This window comes from Brachyhypopomus gauderio, unplaced genomic scaffold, assembly GCF_052324685.1.
Source record: "Brachyhypopomus gauderio isolate BG-103 unplaced genomic scaffold, BGAUD_0.2 sc64, whole genome shotgun sequence".
Classification (NCBI taxonomy): Eukaryota; Metazoa; Chordata; class Actinopteri; order Gymnotiformes; family Hypopomidae; genus Brachyhypopomus; species Brachyhypopomus gauderio.
In genome coordinates, this window is record NW_027506885.1 from 576,856 (window position 1) to 600,000 (window position 23,145).

General features: G+C 49.6%; 1 protein-coding gene across 1 annotated transcript in view; it reads left to right on the forward strand.

Annotated features, from left to right (window-relative positions):
• Positions 1-23,145, forward strand: part of dym (dymeclin) — a 66,239-nt gene that overhangs the window by 14,014 nt on the left and 29,080 nt on the right. The window contains exons 9-15 of the mRNA XM_076988813.1: positions 8,439-8,624; positions 9,254-9,432; positions 10,015-10,140; positions 14,066-14,179; positions 15,255-15,416; positions 17,544-17,579; positions 22,439-22,611. Of these exons, the coding sequence (XP_076844928.1) occupies positions 8,439-8,624; positions 9,254-9,432; positions 10,015-10,140; positions 14,066-14,179; positions 15,255-15,416; positions 17,544-17,579; positions 22,439-22,611 (976 nt within the window). The remainder of the gene's footprint in view (positions 1-8,438; positions 8,625-9,253; positions 9,433-10,014; positions 10,141-14,065; positions 14,180-15,254; positions 15,417-17,543; positions 17,580-22,438; positions 22,612-23,145) is intronic.

Sequence of the window (23,145 nt, forward strand, 5' to 3'; positions counted from 1 at the left end):
CACACACACACACACACACACACACACAGACAACAATACTGCCAAGAATAGCCACTCCTTATTGTATGGACTCAACTGCTCACTGGGTCATCAGACTCATCAGTGTCATTAATGAGAATCTCTTCCCCCCTCTTTCTCTCTCACTCTTCCCCCCCCCCTTTTCTCCCCCCTCCTCTCTCTTCCCTCTTTCTCTCGCTCTCTCTTTCTCGCTCTCTCTCTCCTCCCTCTCTCACTCTCTCTTTCTCTCCTCCCTCTCTCTCCTCCCTCTTTCTCTCTCTCTCTCTTCCCCCCTTTTCTCCCCCCTCCTCTCTCTTCCCTCTTTCTCTCGCTCTCTCTTTCTCGCTCTCTCTCCTCCCTCTCTCTCATTCTCTCTTTCTCTCCTCCCTCTCTCTCTCTTTCTCTCCTCCCTCTTTCTCTCTCTCTCTCTCTCTCTTCCCCCCTTTTCTCCCCCCTCCTCTCTCTTCCCTCTTTCTCACTCTCTCTCTTTCTCTCCTCCCTCTCTCTCTCCTCCCTTTTTCTCTCTCTCTCTCTCCCCCCCTTTTCTCCCCCTTCTCTCTCTTCCCTCTTTCTCTCACTCTCTCTCTCTCTCTCTTTCTCTCTCTCTCTCTACTCCCTGGTCACGGGCTCTTTTGATTTGATGGGAAGTGAAGAAAGTATTTCCAGACACCAGGGAGGTGGAGGAAGAGTCAAAGTCAAATATGTTTGTATAGCGCTTTTCACAACACATGTTGTCACAAAGCACTTTACAGGATTTACAAGGTTAACAATCGTATGGGTCCTAATCCCTAATGAGCAATGAAGAGGTAAATGAAGAGGCGGAGGAAGAGGTGTCATCAGGCGGAGGAAGAGGCGGAAATAGAGGTGTCGGAGATAGAGGTGTCATCAGGCGGAGGAAGAGACGGAGATAGAGGTGTCATCAGGCGGAGGAAGAGATGGAGATAGAGGTGTCATCAGGCGGAGGAAGAGACGGAGATAGAGGTGTCATCAGGCGGAGGAAGAGGCGGAGATAGAGGTGTCATCAGGCGGAGGAAGAGGCGGAGATAGAGGTGTCATCAGGCGGAGGAAGAGGCGGAGATAGAGGTGTCATCAGGCGGAGGAAGAGGCGGAGATAGAGGTGTCATCAGGCGGAGATAGAGGTGTCATCAGGCGGAGGAAGAGGCGGAGATAGAGGTGTCATCAGGCGGAGGAAGAGGCGGAGATAGAGGTGTCATCAGGCGGAGGAAGAGGCGGAGATAGAGGTGTCATCAGGCGGAGGAAGAGGCGGAGATAGAGGTGTCATCAGGCGGAGGAAGAGACGGAGATAGAGGTGTCATCAGGCGGAGGAAGAGACGGAGATAGAGGTGTCATCAGGCGGAGGAAGAGGCGGAGATAGAGGTGTCATCAGGCGGAGGAAGAGACGGAGATAGAGGTGTCATCAGGCGGAGGAAGAGACGGAGATAGAGGTGTCATCAGGCGGAGGAAGAGACGGAGATAGAGGTGTCATCAGGCGGAGGAAGAGGCGGAGGAAGAGACGGAGATAGAGGTGTCATCAGGCGGAGGAAGAGGCGGAGATAGAGGTGTCATCAGGCGGAGGAAGAGACGGAGATAGAGGTGTCATCAGGCGGAGGAAGAGACGGAGATAGAGGTGTCATCAGGCGGAGGAAGAGGCGGAGATAGAGGTGTCATCAGGCGGAGGAAGAGGCGGAGATAGAGGTGTCATCAGGCGGAGGAAGAGACGGAGATAGAGGTGTCATCAGGCGGAGGAAGAGACGGAGATAGAGGTGTCATCAGGCGGAGGAAGAGGCGGAGGAAGAGACGGAGATAGAGGTGTCATCAGGCGGAGGAAGAGGCGGAGATAGAGGTGTCATCAGGCGGAGGAAGAGACGGGGATAGAGGTGTCATCAGGCGGAGGAAGAGGCGGAGATAGAGGTGTCATCAGGCGGAGGAAGAGGCGGAGATAGAGGTGTCATCAGGCGGAGGAAGAGACGGAGATAGAGGTGTCATCAGGCGGAGGAAGAGACGGAGATAGAGGTGTCATCAGGCGGAGGAAGAGGCGGAGATAGAGGTGTCATCAGGCGGAGGAAGAGACGGAGATAGAGGTGTCATCAGGCGGAGGAAGAGGCGGAGATAGAGGTGTCATCAGGCGGAGATAGAGGTGTCATCAGGCGGAGGAAGAGGCGGAGATAGAGGTGTCATCAGGCGGAGGAAGAGGCGGAGATAGAGGTGTCATCAGGCGGAGGAAGAGACGGAGATAGAGGTGTCATCAGGCGGAGGAAGAGGCTCATCCTCCTCACAGATCATGAACGTTTTCCACCTCAGGCTGATTTATTTTTTTTATCATGAAGCAAGTGAGGGCCACGTTTGCTGCTACAGGTTGTGGTATTGTCTTGTCAGTGTTAAAGCTCATCGCATGTGAAGAGAACCGTGAAGAGAATGTCTCTCCAAACTGTTCTGGTCATACGAGCCCGTTTAAACACGTTGAACATCACAATGCAGAGACGGTGAATGATACTATGAAAATAGGAGGTGTCCCGTCTACGCTAGAGAGAGTCCAGTGCTGTTCAGTAGGGTCTTCTGATCGTCAAGGACCACCTCCTTGCCCCAGGCCCGGTTCTGCTCCGGCTGGGGAAACCCTTCTCCTCCACCCTTCTCCACCCTCTCGTTGGGTCTGGCGGTAGTGACACGGCTCCTTCCCGTAGGCTGCAGGTTCACACCCGCACCCCGTTCTGTCCTGGACCAGCATGACACAGAACGAGAAGATACTGTCACTCGCTGACACGTCAGAACTGTGTAGACAGAGAGCTAATGAGATTATTAAAGTCTCTGAGTCACAGATGCAATGATGGTGTGTGTGTGTGTGTGTGTGTGTGTGTGTGTGTGTGTGTGTGTGTGTGTGTGTGTGTGTGTGTGTGTGTGGGCGAGTGAGTGAGTTATCTTGTGGAATCCAGACAATGTGCACTTATTGTCTGAGAGGGAAAGCAAATGGGTTTGATGGAGAACTAAGCCTCCCGCCCCGCCGCCATATCCCCCGCCACGCCGCCATATCCCCGCCACCCTCGTGTGGAACAACACATTCTGTCTCTTTCTCCAGATGCCCGTTTCTGACCCTCATCCCAAACCATTATCAACCTGAATTCCTACCACGAATGCCAGAGCTGATCCCGTTTTTCCGATGCCGCTGTGGTTGGATCTGTGCCTGTGAGAATATTCCTGCTCCAGAATTACGAATGAGCGTCCACGATCGGTTTGCGGGCGCTACACTGAACTACTGGACTCCATGGAGAACCAACCAGGCCTTTGTGTTGAAATACGGAGCTCTGTCTGTACTCCTGGTGTTTTCCCCAAGAGTGTGTGTGTGTGTGAGTGTGTGAGTGTGTGAGTGTGTGTGTGAGTGTGTGTGTGTGTGTGTGTGTGTGTGTGTGTGTGTGGTTCCACACATGCCTGTAATTAATCCTCCTAATACTGTCTCACTTTATACTCTCAGCGTACTCATCTACCTAAGAGTGTGTGTGCATGCAGGTGTCTGCATGAACGAGGGGGAGAGTGTGTGTGTGTAAGGGCGAGTGTGTTAAGCCCTGTGCACTCCTGTGTCTACAGGCTGACGCTGTGTCTGTTCTCGGAATTAGCTTCTCCTCCGCCGTTTTCCTGCCAGTTAGTCTGCGAGGGTGGAGAGGGGTGGAGATTACAGTCAGGGTGGAGATGGGTGGTGTCTGGAGAGATAACACCCCCCACAGGAGCTCAGGGAACCCCCTGCGGAGAAACGACGGAGCTGGTCGGACTGAGGTCTTGTGTGGCTCTCAACGACCGAACAACTCTAATGAAGTCTTAGAGGGAGAGCGGGTTTGGCGTTCCCGCTGACCCTGCACCGAGCGTCTCCGCCCACGGGGGGTGGTGTTCCTCCAGCACAGCTCTGGTGTGTGTGGTGTGTGTTTTAAATGCTCTCAGCCTTCCTCGTGCTCACCCCAGGGGTCTGTGCCATGAAGGATGTCTGGAGGCACATATGTATTCTGGGCTACACGCACATGGAGACCACGGCGGTATTGGACAGACTGCGCTGGTGTATTCAGGCCTTTCCTCTCTGACAGATGGCACCGCGTGACTAAGCACATTATCTCTGGACTGCCTATTTGCATTATGTCCTTCATGTAAATATTTCTTTTATGTCTCTTCTCAGGAAGAAAGCTTCCACTGACAGAATAATGACCTTCAACGACCTCACACCTTTAAAGGAATATTCAGGTCCACCCAAAAACATTCCCAGCATTCAGAATAGCTTTACAGTTATTTTAGGTTTTCATTTTTGTCAAAGCTTTGGGTTTAGAGAGCTGGAAGTTTGTGGTCTATAAGAGGTTAAACGTGTGTATTATGTAACTAAAAGCCAAGCTTTTGACAGACACAATTACAAAAGTACAGCCACTTACAACTACTCTGAGCGCTGGATAAAGGTCTTAGTTCTTGATTGGTAACACTGCACTGTCCTTTGAGTCACTGTGCGTCTCATCTCGTGACCTTTTGTGAGACTGGAAGTGCCAGGTGAGATGGGTGGGGACTTTAGCCCACATAGCAGCCTGTGAAAGGGGATTAAAAGGTGAACACTCCCTCTGAGCCAGCAGACGGCCTGGTGTCATCGTCATGGCCAACACTACCTTACACCATTGTCTCACCAGGCTTTGTTTGGAGTAGCCCATTTAATTGGTCTTTTACTGCCTTTCAACACACACACACTGGAGATAACACACTGCCACTGGAGTGCACGGAGATGCACGCAGAGAGACGTGTGTCTGGGGCTGGTCAGGGGTCGGGGGTCAGGTGTCGTGTGGGCTCAGGTCGGCCCTTTGAAGCTGCCTGACGGTTCCTCTTCCCCCTCGTGTGTTGATTTGAGCAACAGATGTTCTTTCAACCTCCCGTCTGGAAATCTCAGTCATTTATCCTTGCTCTTCTTTTCGTGAGAGAAGCGTGCAAGTGTGAATTTCAAATTTGTGTTTTGTCAGTCGAACGTTTGAGCCATTGTGCACGAAGCCCTTGCAGTGCTCTGAGTGTGTGTGTGTTGTGTGTGTTGTGTGTGTGTGTGTGTGTGTGTGTGTGTGTGTGTGTGTGTGTGTGTATCTGCAGTGTGCTCTGTTCTCTCTCATCTCTGTCTTCTGTCACACGTCTCCTGGAGCAGGAAGGAGTCGTCTGGCGTCTCTCTGCTCTGTGGATGTGCAGGCCTGTTACCCTCACAACCTTGGAGGCCACACACGTTACAACTCAGCTACACAGTTCATGTATCAGGCGACGTCTGCAGGGTCCTCGAGGTCTCTGGGTGTCTGGCTGTGTGTGTGTGTGTGTGCACGCTCATGTCTGCCTCTGCGTGTCTGTCTGTCTGTGTGTCTGTGTGGGAGGGGGAGAGAGACAGTCTGAGACCCAATGATATGCACATTCTCTACCAGTTTTTTGCTCATATCTTCAGAGACAGGAGAGAGAGTCTATGTCTGAACGAGATAAGGGTAGATATAGCGACCGGTACAGGCTATACCGGCGAAAGTGTGTGTGTGTGTGTGTGTGTGTGTGTGTGTGTGTGTGTTGGGGGTGGGGCTAGCATAGATAGTAAGTACGGCTGTAATGTCATTATCAACTGCTTGTGTGTGCCCAGTTTGCAGGGTCAGTGAGGTGAAAGTGTGTGTGTGTGTGTGTGGGAGAGAAACCTGGGTGGAATGTCCCCAGTGCATATTTGACGCCAGTGTATCTGAGCCCCCGGAGGGCGGCCACAACGTCTTCATTTATTTGCAGCCCAGCAGGCGCAGCTCGTAAATAAAGCTGAAGAACACACCGTCTGGCCCCCCCTCTCTCACACACACACACACACGAAACACACTCACAAAAACCCACTCACACACTGTTCCACCACCTGTCTGAGTAAACACAGAGGTGTGTGTGTGTGTGTGTGTGTGTGTGTGTGGTTTCTCAGCCTGTGGGTGATGGGGGGGGGGGGGGGGGGGGGGGGTTGCCATCTGGGACAGTGTGTCACGCGTGGCCGTAAGCGAGTCCTGCCTCTCCCGTGCGGGGTTCTCTCCTGTGTGTACGCTTGCTGTCCTGCAGGATGGAGATGTCTGCGTACAGCTCCTGTCTCACGGTCCTGTGCTGCTCCTCTCCACTGACCCCCTGGGTTTTGGGAAGACCTTTTGTTATTTCTACAGGGGGCTGTAGTCAGAGTAGATAAGTTCTGCAGCAGACCTGGTGTCTGGGGTTGTGTGTGGGTGTGTGTGGGTGTTCTGGGGGTGTTCTGGTGTCTGGTAATGGGTCGTGCCGGTGTTGTGTGTTGCCGTAGTTTGGTGTTTGACACTGTCCTCCCTGCTTGTGTGTTGGTCTGGATGACCCCGCCACAGCGTACGCGTGATTGCATCATTGTGTTTGTGTGGCTGGCCAAGGGAAGCCAGCCAGACACAGAACAAACAGCAGTGAGGTAAGCGGATCTGTGTGTGTGTGTGTGTGTGTGTGTGTGTGTGTGTGTGTGTGTGTGTGTGTGTGTGTGTGTGTGTGTGTGTGTGTGTGTTTGAGAAAGAGAGCAAAGGTGAGGTTGTTTATCAACACGTTCCCTTTTTGTGATGTGATGCCACAGTATGTGTTTTAAGAACACGTCTACATTGGGCTCATAGACTCACGTTGGACTTTTGACGACGTGCAGTCTGTCTTGTGTACCGATCGTTCTTGGGCGTCTCCGCTATCACCGCCTGACTAGCGAGAGGCGCCATGGCGATAGTGACCTCACCACCCCTTCAGCTACTGCATGACCTCATCATAACCTGCAGAACTTCTGGTCCTTCCTTAAAGACCCTGCTACAGTTTCTTCATGCATTGTTCTTCTGGCCAATCGGGAGGGGCGGTCTGTGGGCGGGAGGGACGTGATTGGTCAGAGAACCCACTAACCTCGTCACAGTGCTTCTCTCCTCCAAAATGGATTCTGGTGTTTACTTACCTTTCACTATGGATGATTTTCCCTCTCAGAATATAAAATCCCGTCTTGCGCCGATCTCCGTGACGCAGTCTCGAATCCGTGAACCCAAGTTGTGGCTGTAGAGATGGACATTCAGGTTGAGCCAGGTCCTCGTAAACTGCTTGGCTGCCGGCCTGTCAGCAGGATGCAGCCAACGGCCACTACACACTTTGTTGCCCCCCCCCCCCCCCCCCCTTCTCTTTTTTTCTGTCGATGTTATTGTATTTTATGGGTTTGTTTGTTAATATCTGCTGTCTCAGGATTGGATCGGTGTGTGGGGCCATGGTGTCCAGCCACAAGTCATTAGTAGTGGAGACAGGCATCTCGACCCACCCACCCACACTCAGACACACACACACAAAATGGAGGTCACCCAAGTGATTAGTTTCATATCAGGCCAACTGTAGGAGATAAATTCTAAAGTAGTGTGTGACCGGTCAGTATGCTGCCTATCCACTCACTAACTCGGATACGTTTGCTTCTGACGTCACATCTTTCCTGCGGTGCCATGCATCTTAAAGATGTGCAAACAGAGCCGCCACTAATCTGGGCCTTTTTGTGACCATATATTCCGCGTTATCAGACTCGAGCAGTACTAAAACCCTTCATCTCTGTTACTTTAGTTTTTCATTCATTTCTTTTTGACTGTTTGGACCTCAAAAGGGAGATTTGTAAATGTCTTTCTCGATGGACGTTTGGTGGAATACCCAACCATCTCTCCTCTGGAGCAGGACGTTATATATTTTTTGGGCTGAGGTGGTTCGTGACTCTTTGTTCAGGCGGAGGGCGAAAGGAAGCGTTCCTGAGGAGCTTTGCGAGCTACACAAAACATGGAGGCTTGTGCAGTGCGAGGCAGGACACTGACCTCACCCGTGTGGGCGTCTACTGGGCACCACCCTTCATGCTGGGGGTCTTGGTGAGGACCCGGGCAGTGGTGTCGGAGGGTCTGCCGTGTGGGTGGAGAGGCCTATCGAGTGCCTGCATGTCAGCGTTCCTCGTGGCTCGGTGCTGACGCTGCTTCCCGGGACGAGCGCGTTTTCAGCACGTCACGTGCTTCTGCAGTTTTATTTATTTATTTGTTTATTTCTGGCCCGCATCTCTGCCTTGTGGTGAAGTGGTTATTGTGTGTGAGCAGTGTTTCAGAAGTGGAGGTGTTTTGTGTACTGTAATTTCCTCTCTCTGGGTAATGGGTCCATACCAAGTCTTTTTCTAAGCCCTTCACAGATAAGCTGGCTCAGGGTACACCGTAGTCGATTGGATTGTGTGTGCATCTTTGGTGCGTGTGCTTAGAAATATTTTAAAAGTCATATGTGAAATATATATATATATATATATATATATATATATATATATATATATATATATATATATATATATTGAAATTAATAATAAAAAATGTTTTTCTACATGTAGAACTTTATAGAACACTGTGTGTGTGTGTGTGTGTGTGTGTGTGTGTGTGTGTGTGTGTGTTTGTGTTTTCCAGGTGGCTTGTGGAGTGTATTCACGTTGGGCGGAGCCGGGAGCAAATCTGGGGTGGACCAGGAGCAGAACCCTCTACCATTGTCCAATCAGAGCCTTTTATTACTCCTGGTTCTGGCCAATCTCACAGATGGACCGGACTATCCCAACCCCTACAAACAAGCTGTCACTTGCTTCAAAAACACACAAGGTAGATGCTATTTGGGTCACACATCACAAATATAACACCGGTCCAAGATGAGTGCAGCTTCAGACATCAGTAGTAAATGCCAGGAAGCAATTCCCACATCTTCTCGTCTACTGTGAACCTCGACTACACGCTGCGTCTCTGCCCCGCCCCCTTCCCCACGCACACCAGCGTTTGACACGGATGTTGTATGCTGTGGTGATGCGTGGTAACCTTTGCTAACGTCATTACACGGTTCCTTTGCATCACAAACACCAGGCCATGTTGATCTAGGCTGCTGTGCGTCCGAGTTTTCCTCCTTTACGCCGGTGAACGTCCTTCAGAACGCACCGTCCTGTTCACACAATACGACCCTGAGCTCCTGCTGCGCCGATATTCATGAATTGTGAAAGAAATCATCATGTATTTTAGTGACTAGTCAAGTGCGTAGAGTCTGTCGCTTGTAGCTGTTCGCTTCCATAAGATTACTGACTTGTTTTGGTCCCTTGGTCTGTTCAGTTTACCAACATAAAATGCAGTTTTCTACATACGGTACTCTGTATCAACATAGTGTGTGTGTGTGTGTGTGTGTGTGTGTGTGTGTGTGTGTGTGTGTGTGTGTGTGTGTGTGTGTGTGTGTGTTCACGCTCCAGATTCGTCGTCCGTCCCCTCTCCTCAGCCTCACACCTTTCAGATCAACTTCAACAGCCTTTACACGGCGCTGTGTGAGCAGCAGAGGTCAGACCAGACGACCCTCCTGCTCTACACGTTACTGCACCAGAATGCCAATGTGAAGACCTACGTACTGTCCAGAACAGACATGGAGAATCTAGTGAGTGTGTACACACACACACACACACACACACACACTTTCCTACTAGTTCTCCTTCCTGTACACTCAACCACATATAGAAATAAGGTTTACATAATGTTGTGTCCACATGAATCTACATAATGCTGTGTCCACACATGTTCTACTGAAGTCTGGAGTCTCCCAAGTTCCTCAGGCCCAGTGTGTCTGCTACAAAGAAGAACCCCACCCAGCCAGGCTGAATCAGTGTGTGTGTGTGTGTGTGTGTGTGTGTGTGTGTTCGTGTTAAGTTCTCATGCTAGAGAGAGATAAAGGAATGAGACTCTTTGATTATTAGACTCAAAGCCTGTCATCATGTCATCATTACCAACACAGTAAACATCCTTCGTCTGTTTCTTATTCTCATACACACATCCTCTTTTTTCTGATTTCTCTTCTTTATCTAATCACATAATTATAATCTATTAGAATCACACATTAGTTTCACAAGCAAGTGGTGATGTGGTAGTATTACTCAGGAAAGTGAGTATTCCTGTGGTCAGTAAAAAGTAAGTTATAATCCTCTTTTTTTCTCTCTCTCTCTCTGTGTGTCTGTATGTTTAGGTCATGCCAATTCTGGAGATCCTATATCATGTAGAGGACAGGAATTCTCACCATGTTTACATGGCCCTCATCATCCTCCTCATCCTCACAGAGGACGACACATTCAACCGCTCCATACATGAAGTGGTTAGTGTACACGCACACACGCCCACCCCCTGTAGCGCTCTTGTGTAGTGGTTACCTACCTTGTATTTCTGTGACTTGTGGTTATGCGTTTAGTGTGTGTGTGTGTGAGAGAGTACAAAGGGTTTTTTCTGTCATTGTGTCTGAGCTTGAGGCCTAACCCACTCTGTCCTGGTTTGAGGACACTGTCCTGGTTTGAGGACACTGTCCTGGAGTGACCCACTCTGTTCTGAGAGAAACACTACAACACTAGAACACACCTATTGCTAGGCATGCGTGTCCACGACTTGTGTGTGTGTGTGTGAATGCTAACCTTATTCAACCTCGTATCACTTTGCAACAAACAAAGTGTAGTACTGAGGTGTGTGTGTGTGTGTGTGTGTGTGTGTGTGTGTGTGTGTGTGTGTGTGTGTGAATGCTAACCTTATTCAACCTCGTATCACTTTGCAACAAACAAAGTGTAGTACTGAGGTAGGTGTGTGTGTGTGTGTGTGTGTGTGTGTGTGTGTGTGTGTGTGTGTGTTACGGCTCCATCCTTCTGCTCAGCTGAAGATTTATTTACACAGGCTCCAGCTTATGGGGGCTTATGGGTAAATCAGATAAAAACATAACACACAGTCATTAAAAATTCATTTGAGAGGCCTAATGATTTTCTTTCGAAACCCACTTGTTCTGCACGTGGACTCTCCCACTGCACTGCTCTCTGGGAGGGCGGAGCCACGTTTCCACGGCGAGCCTTTGATGCCGCCCCTCCCTTAAAGCCAGTGGCCGTGCGGGGACACCGGAGCCGAGCCAGCCCTTTCGCCATGACAACCGGCCGGTCGTAGTGGCTCCTGAGCCTCCAAGCTCTCTCTCTTATACACACACACACACACACACACACACACACACACACACACACACACACACACCCTCCACAGCGTTCTCCAGGTGTTAGGTAAAAAATACACCAAACACTTTTAGTGGGAAATGTTTTGTATATTCTCAGATGCACTGTGTTCCTTTATTAGTTACAGATATTGAGCGTGATTCGTAGTTCTCTAAATGTTTAGTTCTACTAGATTATTATTATCGATTAAACGGGTAAAACTAAACGATACATTTGTGTGTATAAACACAATTAGTGTGTTGTGTAACATGAAAGGGCCTCTTGACATGAGCAATTGTTACTCCTCACAAAAAAAAAGGTTTCGATTCAAACTCAACACTAGATCAAAGCTTAAAACCTTTGGCTTACTAGCTACAGAACTAGGCCCATTTAATCAACCTTTCTGTGAAACATTTATGATGTACATGGAAAAAAATAAAATACATTTCACAAACGTAGGTTAGCCTGTTTGTCCTTAGTTTTATCTTCATTAAAAAGGGCAAGGGGTGTAACCCTGCAGTAGCCCGTCTGAGATAAAATAAAACGTATAAAGGTACAAAATGGGAAATATATAAATAATTCAGGTATTAATAATAATCCAATGCAAACAGTTCAGTTTCCAATTGTATCCAGATGAGATTGGTAGGTAGAGTTGTTGTCTTTGTGCAGTGAATATGTAAGGGAGCGAGTGCTTGTGTTGGAACAATGTGTGAGAGGGAGGGAGGGAGAGAGAGGGAGGGAAGGAAGGATGGAGGGAGGGAGAGAGAATTTGTTACAGGTGAGGAGGGATGACTTTCATGAGTGAGATCTTGTGGCATGAAGCAGTAAGACAATAAATGCACCATGTTGACTCATAACAAATGATGGCCAATACTGTACATAATAACCAGCGCTAGTGTTCATATCCGTTAGCAATCTCATAACACTACAAATGATGGCCAATACTGTACATGTTAACCAGCGCTAGTGTTCATATCCGTTAGCAATCTCATAACACTACAAATGATGGCCAATACTGTACATGTTAACCAGCGCTAGTGTTCATATCCGTTAGCAATCTCATAACACTACAAATGATGGCCAATACTGTACATCAGGGGTGCTCATTACGTCGATCGCGATCGACCGGTCGATCGCGAAGGAAGTGTCGGTCGATCGCGAAGGAATGTGCGTAGATCGCGTCACATAAAATAGTAGTAGATGAATCGCACATCTGCTCTGACGGTTGTATTTTGATTGACATTCACGGTAGCCAATCTGCAATCCACTCAACAAATTAGGTTCGCCACCCCCCCCCACCCCCCCCCCCCCCCGCGCTCAACAAATTACGTTCGCCGCCACCCCCGGTAGATCTTTCTGACTTGGTCATCTTATAAGTAGCTCGCAAGCTGAAAACTGTGAGCACCCCTGCTGTACATGTTAACCAGCGCTAGTGTTCATATCCGTTAGCAATCTCATAACACTACAAATGATGGCCAATACTGTACATGTTAACCAGCGCTAGTGTTCATATCCGTTAGCAATCTCATAACACTACAAATGATGGCCAATACTGTACATGTTAACCAGCGCTAGTGTTCATATCCGTTAGCAATCTCATAACACTACAAATGATGGCCAATACTGTACATGTTAACCAGCGCTAGTGTTCATATCCGTTAGCAATCTCATAACACTACAAATGATGGCCAATACTGTACATGTTAACCAGCGCTAGTGTTCATATCCGTTAGCAATCTCATAACACTACAAATGATGGCCAATACTGTACATGTTAACCAGCGCTAGTGTTCATATCCGTTAGCAGTCTCATAACACTACAAATGATGGCCAATACTGTACATGTTAACCAGCGCTAGTGTTCATATCCGTTAGCAGTCTCATAACACTACAAATGATGGCCAATACTGTACATGTTAACCAGCGCTAGTGTTCATATCCGTTAGTAATCGTAAAAACCCGTTACCTCGTAGAGGCTCAGAGGCCACGTGGAGAAGTGCAGGTCACGTGAGGATGCTTTGGGTTCACGTGGTACCGTATTGGTGAAGTACTGTTAGGAAGTGGCAAGTCCAGTTTGCAGTGCAGACACTCCACTACACTTTACACCCAGCGCAGTGTAAAATAGTCCCACACTTTAGACATGTTCTGCCTTTTACACACACCAGTATCTTCATTTAACGCCATCGCCATAGAGGGCAGAAATAAATCGCGTCGCCTTAAATGTTGTCAGTCACAACAGTCCGTGTGAAATGGTGATACTTGATCTGCACAAACGCGGCAGATAGACGTTAGTGGCATGAATTAAAGGAAGCCTCATTAAACGAGCATGTTTAGTGATCAAATTATTCTAATTACTTAAATAATCGTTTCAGCCCTAATGTCTGCATACATACATACATACATACGTGTGTGTGTGTGTGCGCACATGCATGCGTGTGTGTGGCTGTATTAATCTAGTTAAACGGGGTGCCGATTATGATGAAGTAACATCAGGAAAGGTGATTTATGTGGCTCCTGCGCCTGGTTGGTGTCTTGTGTGTATCCGTCAGTTGTTGCTGTCAAGGTGCGTCTGTGTTTATCTTCAGCTGCTGCACAAGGGGAGTTTACTGTGGAGCACAGCACCCCAAGGCCACACACCCCTCACTACCCCCCTCTCTTTCTTTTTCTTTCCTTCTCTCTGTCCCTCCCTCTCTCTGCTCTGTCTCTCTCCTTCCCCCTCTCTGCTCACTCTCTCTCTCCCTCCTCATCTCTCTCTCCCAGTCTCTACCCCTCCCTCTCTCCTCTCTCTGTCTCTCTCCCAGTCTCTACCCCTCCCTCTCTCCGTCTCTCTCCATCACTCTTCCTCCATCTCGTGGATGACGGTTCCCTTCGCTCCTGTAGTGTAGACCCTCACTGTGCAGTTGGATCCCAGCACAAACACCTGTTCATAGTGGGCATGAGAAGCTCAAATCACTTCCTCAGTGTCTGTCACTGTGTGTCTCATATCTCTCTCTCTCTCTCTCTCTCTCTCTCTCTCTCTCTCTCTCTCTCTCTCTCTCTCTCTCTCTCTCTCTCTCTCAGATGTTGAAGAACATAAACTGGTACACGGAGCGTGTGCTGACGGAGATTTCTCTGGGCAGTCTCTTAATACTGGTGGTGATCCGCACCATCCAGTTCAACATGACCAGGACCAGGGTGAGACTCTAAGCCCCGCCCCCTTCACATTCCTTCTGCCCCTATCACCTCCTGGGGCAGTGATGGGGCCCATCACTAAACCCCACCCCCACGGGAAAGAGAGGACACCTCCCTCACAAACCACAAGCTCTTGTTCTGCACACACACACACACACACACACACACACACACACACACACACACACACACACACACACACACACACACACACACACACACACACACGTGTCCCTGACATGAGTTCTGTCGCTTACCCATGTTGTGGAAACAAAAGCTTATAACCTGACTTTAAATTCATCGATTGGTTTTAGAAATGACTCGTATGAAAGCTGAAACCCTCCCAAATGAGATTTAATTTACGAAAATAAACGAGCTTTCTGCAGAAATATTGATCATTTAATGAACACAGAAAGGTCAGATTTTGGCAAGACAAAAGTTTTGTCGCCCACAGAAAGTAATGTGAAAATCAAACAAATAATTCACTTCATATGCAAATATATGCTTCATAACACTGGTGAATGACGCTGTGGTGCTATTACAGCCATATTTAATATTTTGTGTGACTTCCCGAGTGTTTGTGTGTGATTTTTACTGATGAATATCTCTACATAGCTCATTCTCTCTCACTATACATACTTCATCATCAATGCAATGTTGAATCTCTCTAGATAGGTGTGGGAGTATTTTTTTATGTATGTGTATATTTATATTAACAAGTATGTACAATATTATTAACAGAGAGGCAGTGTATGGATATTAAGAGTTGTTCATTTAATGAAGCCGCTGAACTCTAATAAAGCAGTGATGGCTCCTGGATACCCGTCAGTAAAGGTCTCTTCACTCTAGTAGACCTGAATCTTCTCCTAGTAGACCTGAATCTTCTCCTTAACGCACTGCACTTTAATTCTGAGTGCAGACATTCGTGCCCATCTGTCTGACACGGAAGAGTGACGGTCTCTCCCAGTTAGAGATGCAATCTCAGGATCAGCAGTGTGGGTGCAGAGATGTTTGTAGCTGGAGCTGCACGCCTGACCGCTGGGTCTAACCGTCCTGCAACGTCTGCTCTTCTCTTCAGGACAAGTACCTGCACACCAACTGCCTGGCCGCCCTGGCCAACATGTCCAGCCAGTTCCGTTGCCTCCATCAGTACGCCGCCCAGCGGCATCATCAGGTGGGTTGGCCCCCCAGGAAGAGGGTGGAGCCTGATCTGGCCAACGAGCCAATCACAGATGGCCTTGTCTGTGCTGATTAGAAAGAATGGACCGTTAGAAACGATATCTGTAGAAAAACAACTGGACATCTAGTGAATGTTGTTCACACATGGATAACTGTTTCAGTTCAGTGTTCCAGCCACAAATAATTGATTTGGAATGATGTTTATTGGCTTTCTATTTGGTGCAAAACACTTCCCTAGAGGGCCTAATTCACCTAAAATGAGTGAACTCAGTTTAGGCTGGAGTAATGTTTGCTGCAAAAATGCATTATTAAATTCAGTGTTTGACGTTTCACTGGTTTTCATCAATAGTCACAGGGAGTGGTGTGTGAACGCAAACATTAGAACCAGGATGGAACATTCCACTTGTGTTGTTCCAGAGCATCATGGATTTCTACTGGTACAACATTTCCTGGCTCTGTTATAGATTGTTTTGGTCTGCGTGGTAGTGTGTTCCCTTTCACTCTAACCAGATTTGCCATGACTTCATGCAGGAGTAAATAAACGAGCCCTGAGCATGCGGCACTGGGCCCCCCCCAGCGCGGACCCCTCACCCCCCAGCGCGGACCCCTCACCCCCCAGCGCGGACCCCTCACCCCCCAGCGCGGACCCCTCACCCCCCCAGCGCGGACCCCCTCACCCCCCCAGCGCGGACCCCTGACCCCCCCAGCGCGGACCCCTGACCCCCCAGCGCGGACCCCTGACCCCCCCCAGCGCGGACCCCCTGACCCCCCCCAGCGCGGACCCCTGACCCCCCCCAGCGCGGACCCCTGACCCCCCCCAGCGCGGACCCCTGACCCCCCCCAGCGCGGACCCCTGACCCCCCCCAGCGCGGACCCCTGACCCCCCCCAGCGCGACCTCTCACCCCCCAGCGCGACCCCTCACCCCACGCGACGGGACCCCTGACCCCCCCAGCGCGGGCCCCTGACCCCCCCAGCGCGACCCCTCACCCCCCAGCGCGACCCCTCACCCCCCAGCGCGACCTCTCACCCCCCAGCGCGGACCCCTGACCCACACTTATACCTCCTACTGTAATATCTCTCTCCTTTCGGTCATCATATGGGAACATGTAGCACGGTGTGTAAAACCATTTCACCACAACTCTACTGGGCCGTGACCTGAGCCGTGAAGACCTTTATTGGCATTTTGAGCAGATTTCATTTGGATACACGTCCAGGTGAAAACAACTATTGTGGCAGCGCTGGGGTTTGCGTTAAACACTGGGCGTGGCTCACTTTTCCTGTGCATCGACACGGTGTGTTTTGTTGTGGAACTTCTGTATTTTGCAGGGCGGTGGTGGCCGTGTTGGTGTGCGCGCTTGCTTTGCGCCGTGACACTATGGTGCGGCATACACACGACGTGTTGGTGTTTGGGATCCCGTGACGCTGTTCTGGCTGCTTCTGCAGTGACACCAACGGCTAATTGGCATAACGTGCAGGTTTTTACCGTAATTAGGAAACACAAACAGTTGCTACCTCTCATTAACAAATTGAAAGGCGCTGTGGTTTTTCCAGTTCTGCTGGTAATGGTTTCTAATGGCTTTCTAATATCTTGCCCCCCCCCCCCCCCCCACGTTTTCCTCTAGTGGGGGGGTTGTCCCTGTTCCTCCTCACTGTGTTTGGCTGAATGGAGGATCCCCTAGTTTAGTGGCAGCCAGTGTTTGCTCGAGCTGTAGTTGCTGTATTTGCCACATTATTCCCTAGTGTGTGATCAGTCTTGGCTATATAAATGTGTGTGCATGCGTGTGCACGTTTGAAAAATTCTAAATTTGTTCATTTATCTCTCTCACTCACACACACACACAGCACACACACAACCATTGACTTTCTCCCTCTCATTGTGTGTTGGTGCACAGCGAAACACAAATAAACACGCACATGTTCACATATTTACTCTATCACACACACACACACACACACACCTACTGTAAACGAGGCAGCTCAGTCCTCAGTCCTACAGCCCATTAGAGTTGTTTGCTCAAAGCCACGCTGAGCCATGGGCCATCGGCTGCAGCCTTTCTGGGCCTGTGCTGAGAGTGCTTGGCTGTCTTGCTTGTTTCTCTGTTGCCAGTAGTTGCTTAGAGATGGCGGGATTTTCCCTGCTTGTTGATGGTTTGAATCATGTGTTCGCTCTTGTCTGCTTTCTGTCAGAGTCTGCAGGCGGCGTTCACCATGGAGCAGCAGGCAGTAAATGATCTGTGAATGATCTGGACTGTCCCGTGTAGTTGTGTGGTCGTCTTCATTCGAGACATGGGAAGGCGGTGTGGTTTAGCAGGAGAGTGCTTAACGTTTTGGCCATCAGAGCAGGTCTTTGGTTTAAATGTCTATACTGGGTGCCCTGTTCACAAGCTGCTAAAGACTGTGCAGCTGTTGAATATTTCCTCATTCTCTTAATACATCACGTTTTCCAACTTGGTTGAGTAGATTAAGCAACTAAAAAAAAATACCCTGTTCAGGAGCCCTGTGTTAAATACACACTACTCACAAATCATTAGCAGGCATGAAAATCTGTCACCTTTCGGCAAAATTCGTCATTTTGAAGTCGAAAAGGGTGACCTACGTGAATCGTGTAGATCCGAGGAGTTTTTTTTTTGGTGGGGGGGGGGGGGGGGTCGGGAGATTTATATGTATATATTTTAAATTATCATATTGACTTAAAAAGCAAACAGAGCACTTCCGAAATCGGGCAATTCCAGCAGTTTCCGCCCAGAACCTTCATGGAGGCCAAATAGCGTTTCAATCATACGAACGTTCTTCATTTATGTTATTTACATTTACCACTACATTTACCAGATCGTACATTTACCACTACATTTACCATATCGTACATTTACCACTACATTTACCAGATCGTACATTTACCCACTACATTTACCAGATCGTACATTTACCACTACATTTACCAGATCGTACATTTCCCAGTGGATTTAATTGGGTTATTAATGGTTTCAATCGTTTTCATATTTTGCGGTAAAACAAAGTTACTGCCGTTCGCTACAGCGTTGAACACTGTCAGAAATAGCCACAAGCTCTTGTGATAAATAGGTAGATGGGCATACTAAGTTCGCGTCAACCCCGTGTAGTTAACGGCGACATAACTAGTTGTAACGTCTGTAGTTGTAACTGGTGAATCCAGGGACGTGTGAGGATAACATTCGCGCCAGGCTGAAAAGGTTGAAGATGAAGTTGTAAACGCTTGTCGTTTGGGTCTACCCTGTGCTTTAGCCCATGTTAGAAAATAAAAACACGTGAACCTGGTATTTTTACACTCATTTTCCGCCGCTGATGTATTTATTGGTTCATTAAGATGTAATGGTTTTGACTGAGCCATCCGGAATGGCGAAAAGCGGCTTCTTGCATTTACGGATCTCGCTCGTACATTGAATCCATTGACAAGACAGTCAAAACATTTTTTAAATGGATTTTACTATATTTTACGGAGCCCGTAAGGTGACATCATGTAAAAAATAATAACGCGTGGCCACGACTTATTAACGCGTGGAACGAGATACTAATGTCGCCTTTCACACGCGGCAACAAAGTTTATTTTTTCACAGCAAAGCAAGCAGATCCCAGGGATGTTCGCGAACTGACTGCCCAATGAAGGTAAACCTGGCTTTTATAAAGTAATACTTAATTATCTTGTTCGCACGTGTAAATTATCTCGTTTGCAACGCGTTAGTAAGTCGTGGCCACGCGTTATTATATTTTTACATGATGTCACCTTACGGGCTCCGTAATATTTGGCATCACCTGTCGCTGTATCCCCGTACACCAGCAGCCACCCCCCCCCCCCCCCCGTCTGTCGCCGTATCCCCATGACGTCACGTGTCAATGCCCCCCCACGTCAACGCCCCGTCGCCGTATCCCCATGACGTCACATGTCAATGCCCCCCACGTCAACGCCCCGTCGCCGTATCCCCATGACGTCACATGCCCCGCCCCCCGGTCTTCTCACCTTTTTAACCCCTGACCCATTTTCATGCCTGCATTAGGGATATTTGGCTTTTGGGTGAAATTTATGGAAAGCGTAAAAAGTTCACGCTACAGTGATATCATGTCATGAAAGTGGGACATTTAAGTAGAAGCACACAATGGTGGTTTTCCTCATCAAACTATTGAAACAAAAGCCAGCAAACAGTGGGTGGGTTCACCCCAACAAAACATGTCAGTGTCCTCAACAGCTTGTCATGTGCCCTCGAGACTCAATAAGTACAGCTCGACAATGACGTCCTCACGCCGCTCACGAGAGTCGAGTTATTATCTGCTGAGTCATGGCGTCCCTCTCTTCTTGAAGAGTCCTCGGGTCATGGAGGTTCTTGGGTACGGAGTTAGGAGCCTCTACACGGCGTCTCGGCAGACCCCACACGGTGTCTATAGGATTCACACAAACACACACACACACACACACCCCAGTCTCACTCCATCTGAAGTTCCCCAGAGTCTCCAGCCACCATTAATAATGGTGTAATGATACGACCTCGATCTTCATCCAGGAAGATGAAATGAAGCCTTTGTTGTTCATGCAGAGGCACAATGACTGGATTATGTTGTTTAAGTGGTACGGGCATGTCTCGAAAGGTAAGGCAGATCTGTATTGACTAGATACACCTGCCCACTCTTACACCACCACCAACCCCCCCCTCCACCACCACCAAACGAGCACTGATCAGAGAACAGTGCTCCCCGGCCCACTGGCTGCCTAATTAAATGTCTTGGCCCAGCTTGTGTGTGTGTGTGTGTGTGTGTGTGTGTGGAGGTCGTGTGAGCTAAGGGGGCGTTCATGCCAGGGCTGCCGTAGCAACCCGTCTCTGGGGGTCCCGCTGTCCTGCGGGCGTCCTGCTGGTGTTTGCCGCGGGCCTTTCTCCCTGGGCTGTCTCGCACCTTCCCATTTAAGGTTCAGCGTCCTAGGCAGACACAAAAAAAAAGCCCTGTGCCTCCAGAGGGAGGTGTGTGATGAAGACACACGCAGCGATCCTTCTGCTAATGATTTCACTTCCCTCTGGAGGGTAGTTTTCCAGAGCGAGAGGAATCCTTCACCTCAGTCTGCACGCGTTATTGATTTCCTGACTGACGGCCCTGGTCGGGTCTGGGGCCGCTGCGGCCGGGCCGGGCGCTCCGCACGTGGATTCTGACGCATGCTGCCGCCCCTGACCCCCCACCACCACCGCTTTGATCTAGGGGCTCTTTCGGGAAGGTCGTGACCTTTACACTCAGAGTTCCTGGAGAGGGGGAGATTTAAAGCTCCATTTGTGTCCCTCCTCACGTCCGCACGTTGCCGTCTTCTCTTCTCTTCAGCTGTCTGATGGCCTGCTGACGTGGTGTGTGTGTGTGTGTGTGTGTGTGTGTGTGTGTGTGTGTGTGTGTGCTTTATTACAGTAAGGATCACGTATAATTGAGAAGAAAAATAACACTGGTCAACATGAACCATATTTGTCAACCAGGAGTCTATTACCTGTCTTCTGTGTCTCAGAAGAGGATGGAGGGTGAGGGAGGGGGAGGGGGGAGAAAGAACAGAGGAGAGAGAGAGGAGACAAGGGGAGGGGAGAGGAGACAAGGGGAGGGACAGAGGAGGGGACAGAGGAGGGGACAGGAGACAAGGGGAGGGGACAGAGGAGGGGACAGAGGAGGGGAGAGGAGACAAGGGGAGGGGAGAGGAAGGGGACAGAGGAGGGAGAGGAGGGGACAGAGGAGGGGGACAGAGGAGGGGACAGAGGAGGGAGAGAGGAGGGGACAGAGGAGGGGAGAGAGGATGGGACAGAGGAGGGGACAGAGGAGGGGAGAGAGGAGGGGACAGAGGAGGGGAGAGGAGACAAGGGGGAGGGGAGAGGAGGGGACAGAGGAGGGGAGAGGAGGGGACAGAGGAGGGGAGAGGAGGGGGACAGAGGAGGGGACAGAGGAGGAGAGAGGAGGGGACAGAGGGAGGGGAGGAGAGGAGACAAGGGGGAGGGAGGGAGAGGAGGGGACAGGGAGGGGAGGGGGAGGAGGGAGAGGGGGACAGAGGAGGGGAGAGGAGGGGACAGAGGAGGGGACAGAGGGAGGAGAGAGGAGGGGGACAGAGGAGAGGAGAGAGGAGGGGGACAGAGGAGGGGACAGAGGAGGGGACAGAGGAGGGGACCAAATGGGAGAATGTGGGTGAGAGGCACAAAGGGATTTTGTCTGTGTTTTTGTATTTGGACGTGTTTGTCTGGGGATGTGTGTTTGTGTCTGAGGCAGCACAGACTGATTGGATGCACACACATGCACACATGTGAATGAACTCTAATAAATGGAGATAGAACAGTCAGTCTGAGAGCTGTGTGTGTGTGTGTGTGTGTGTGTGTGTGTGTGTGTGTGTGTGTGTGTGGGTGTGTGTGTGTGTGTGTGTGGTGTGCGTGCGTGCGTGCTGAGCGAGCGCCTCTGGTCAGGCAGTGTGCTGTGTCAGTAGGTCAGAGTGACACAGCTTCCAGGCACTCCGTCTAGCCCAAACACACACACACACACCTCCCCACTCCACAAATACACAGACAGACATGGACAATAGTCCAGTCTGCCAGTCTTTACCCTGCTTTTGTCTCTGCCTAGACGCTGCCACCTGGCACATTAGCGTCTGGCTCTAATAAAGACCCCGTACAGGCCACACAACCGCGCCCTCCCGTTCAGACCACCTCTGCCTTCCTCACACAAAAGTCACGCATGTCATTTTCCTGCATATGGTTCCTCTGTGTTTGTCCTCTCCCTCTCAGACCGTCTCAACCTCACTGTCCGTCAGCTGTTGTGCCAGTGGTACATTTATTAGCGCGCTAGTTTCTGCGTCTCTCTGGGACAGAGGGCCTGCTAAAGGTGGTGGACATCAGCACTGTCTCTTCAACCGGACCATTAAATATGCGTAAATAATCTTTTATTTGATCACCACTGGCTGTTTTCTGTAGTTTTTTCCCCCCATATCACCAGTGTGCTATGTAGCACTTACACAGAAACTGCACCAATAACATTCATTCGGTTTTTAAGCCCTTGGAAAAGCTCAGATGTCCTCTGTTTCTGTGGTAACTAAATATTTCACAAAGGGTGACTGCAGCCCACGTGCCGTAGCAGGGCCCTCACACACATGGCAGAGACACCAACCTACACTGTCTCTGCAAACACCAATCACAACGGAGGCAGCTGATTGGTGGATTTGGGGCCGGGCCGAAACACCGTGGAAACGAACAGTAATCCGTTCACACGCTTCTTCCTGTCGGTGCGTTTTCATAGATAATGTCCTATTGTCGTTGCTCTGAAAATATTGTGTTTTATTAACACGGATTTGTGGAGAAAAGGTGGGGGGCGGGACTTCAGTGGTCAGGGTGAGGGAGAAGGTGTGCTTAAGATCTGATGATCCGTTTACACACTCCTCTCACTCTGATGATCCGTTTACACACTCCTCTCACTCTGATGATCCGTTTACACACTCCTCTCACTCTGATGATCTGTTTACACACTCCTCTCACTCTAATGATCTGTTTACACACTCCTCTCACTCTGACGATCCGTTTACACACTCCTCTCACTCTGACGATCCGTTCACACACTCCTCTCACTCTGACGATCCGTTCACACACTCCTCTCACTCTGACGATCCGTTCACACACTCCTCTCACTCTGACGATCCGTTCACACAATCCTCTCACTCTGACGATCCGTTCACACAATCCTCTCACTCTGACGATCCGTTCACACAATCCTCTCACTCTGACGATCCGTTCACACAATCCTCTCACTCTGACGATCCGTT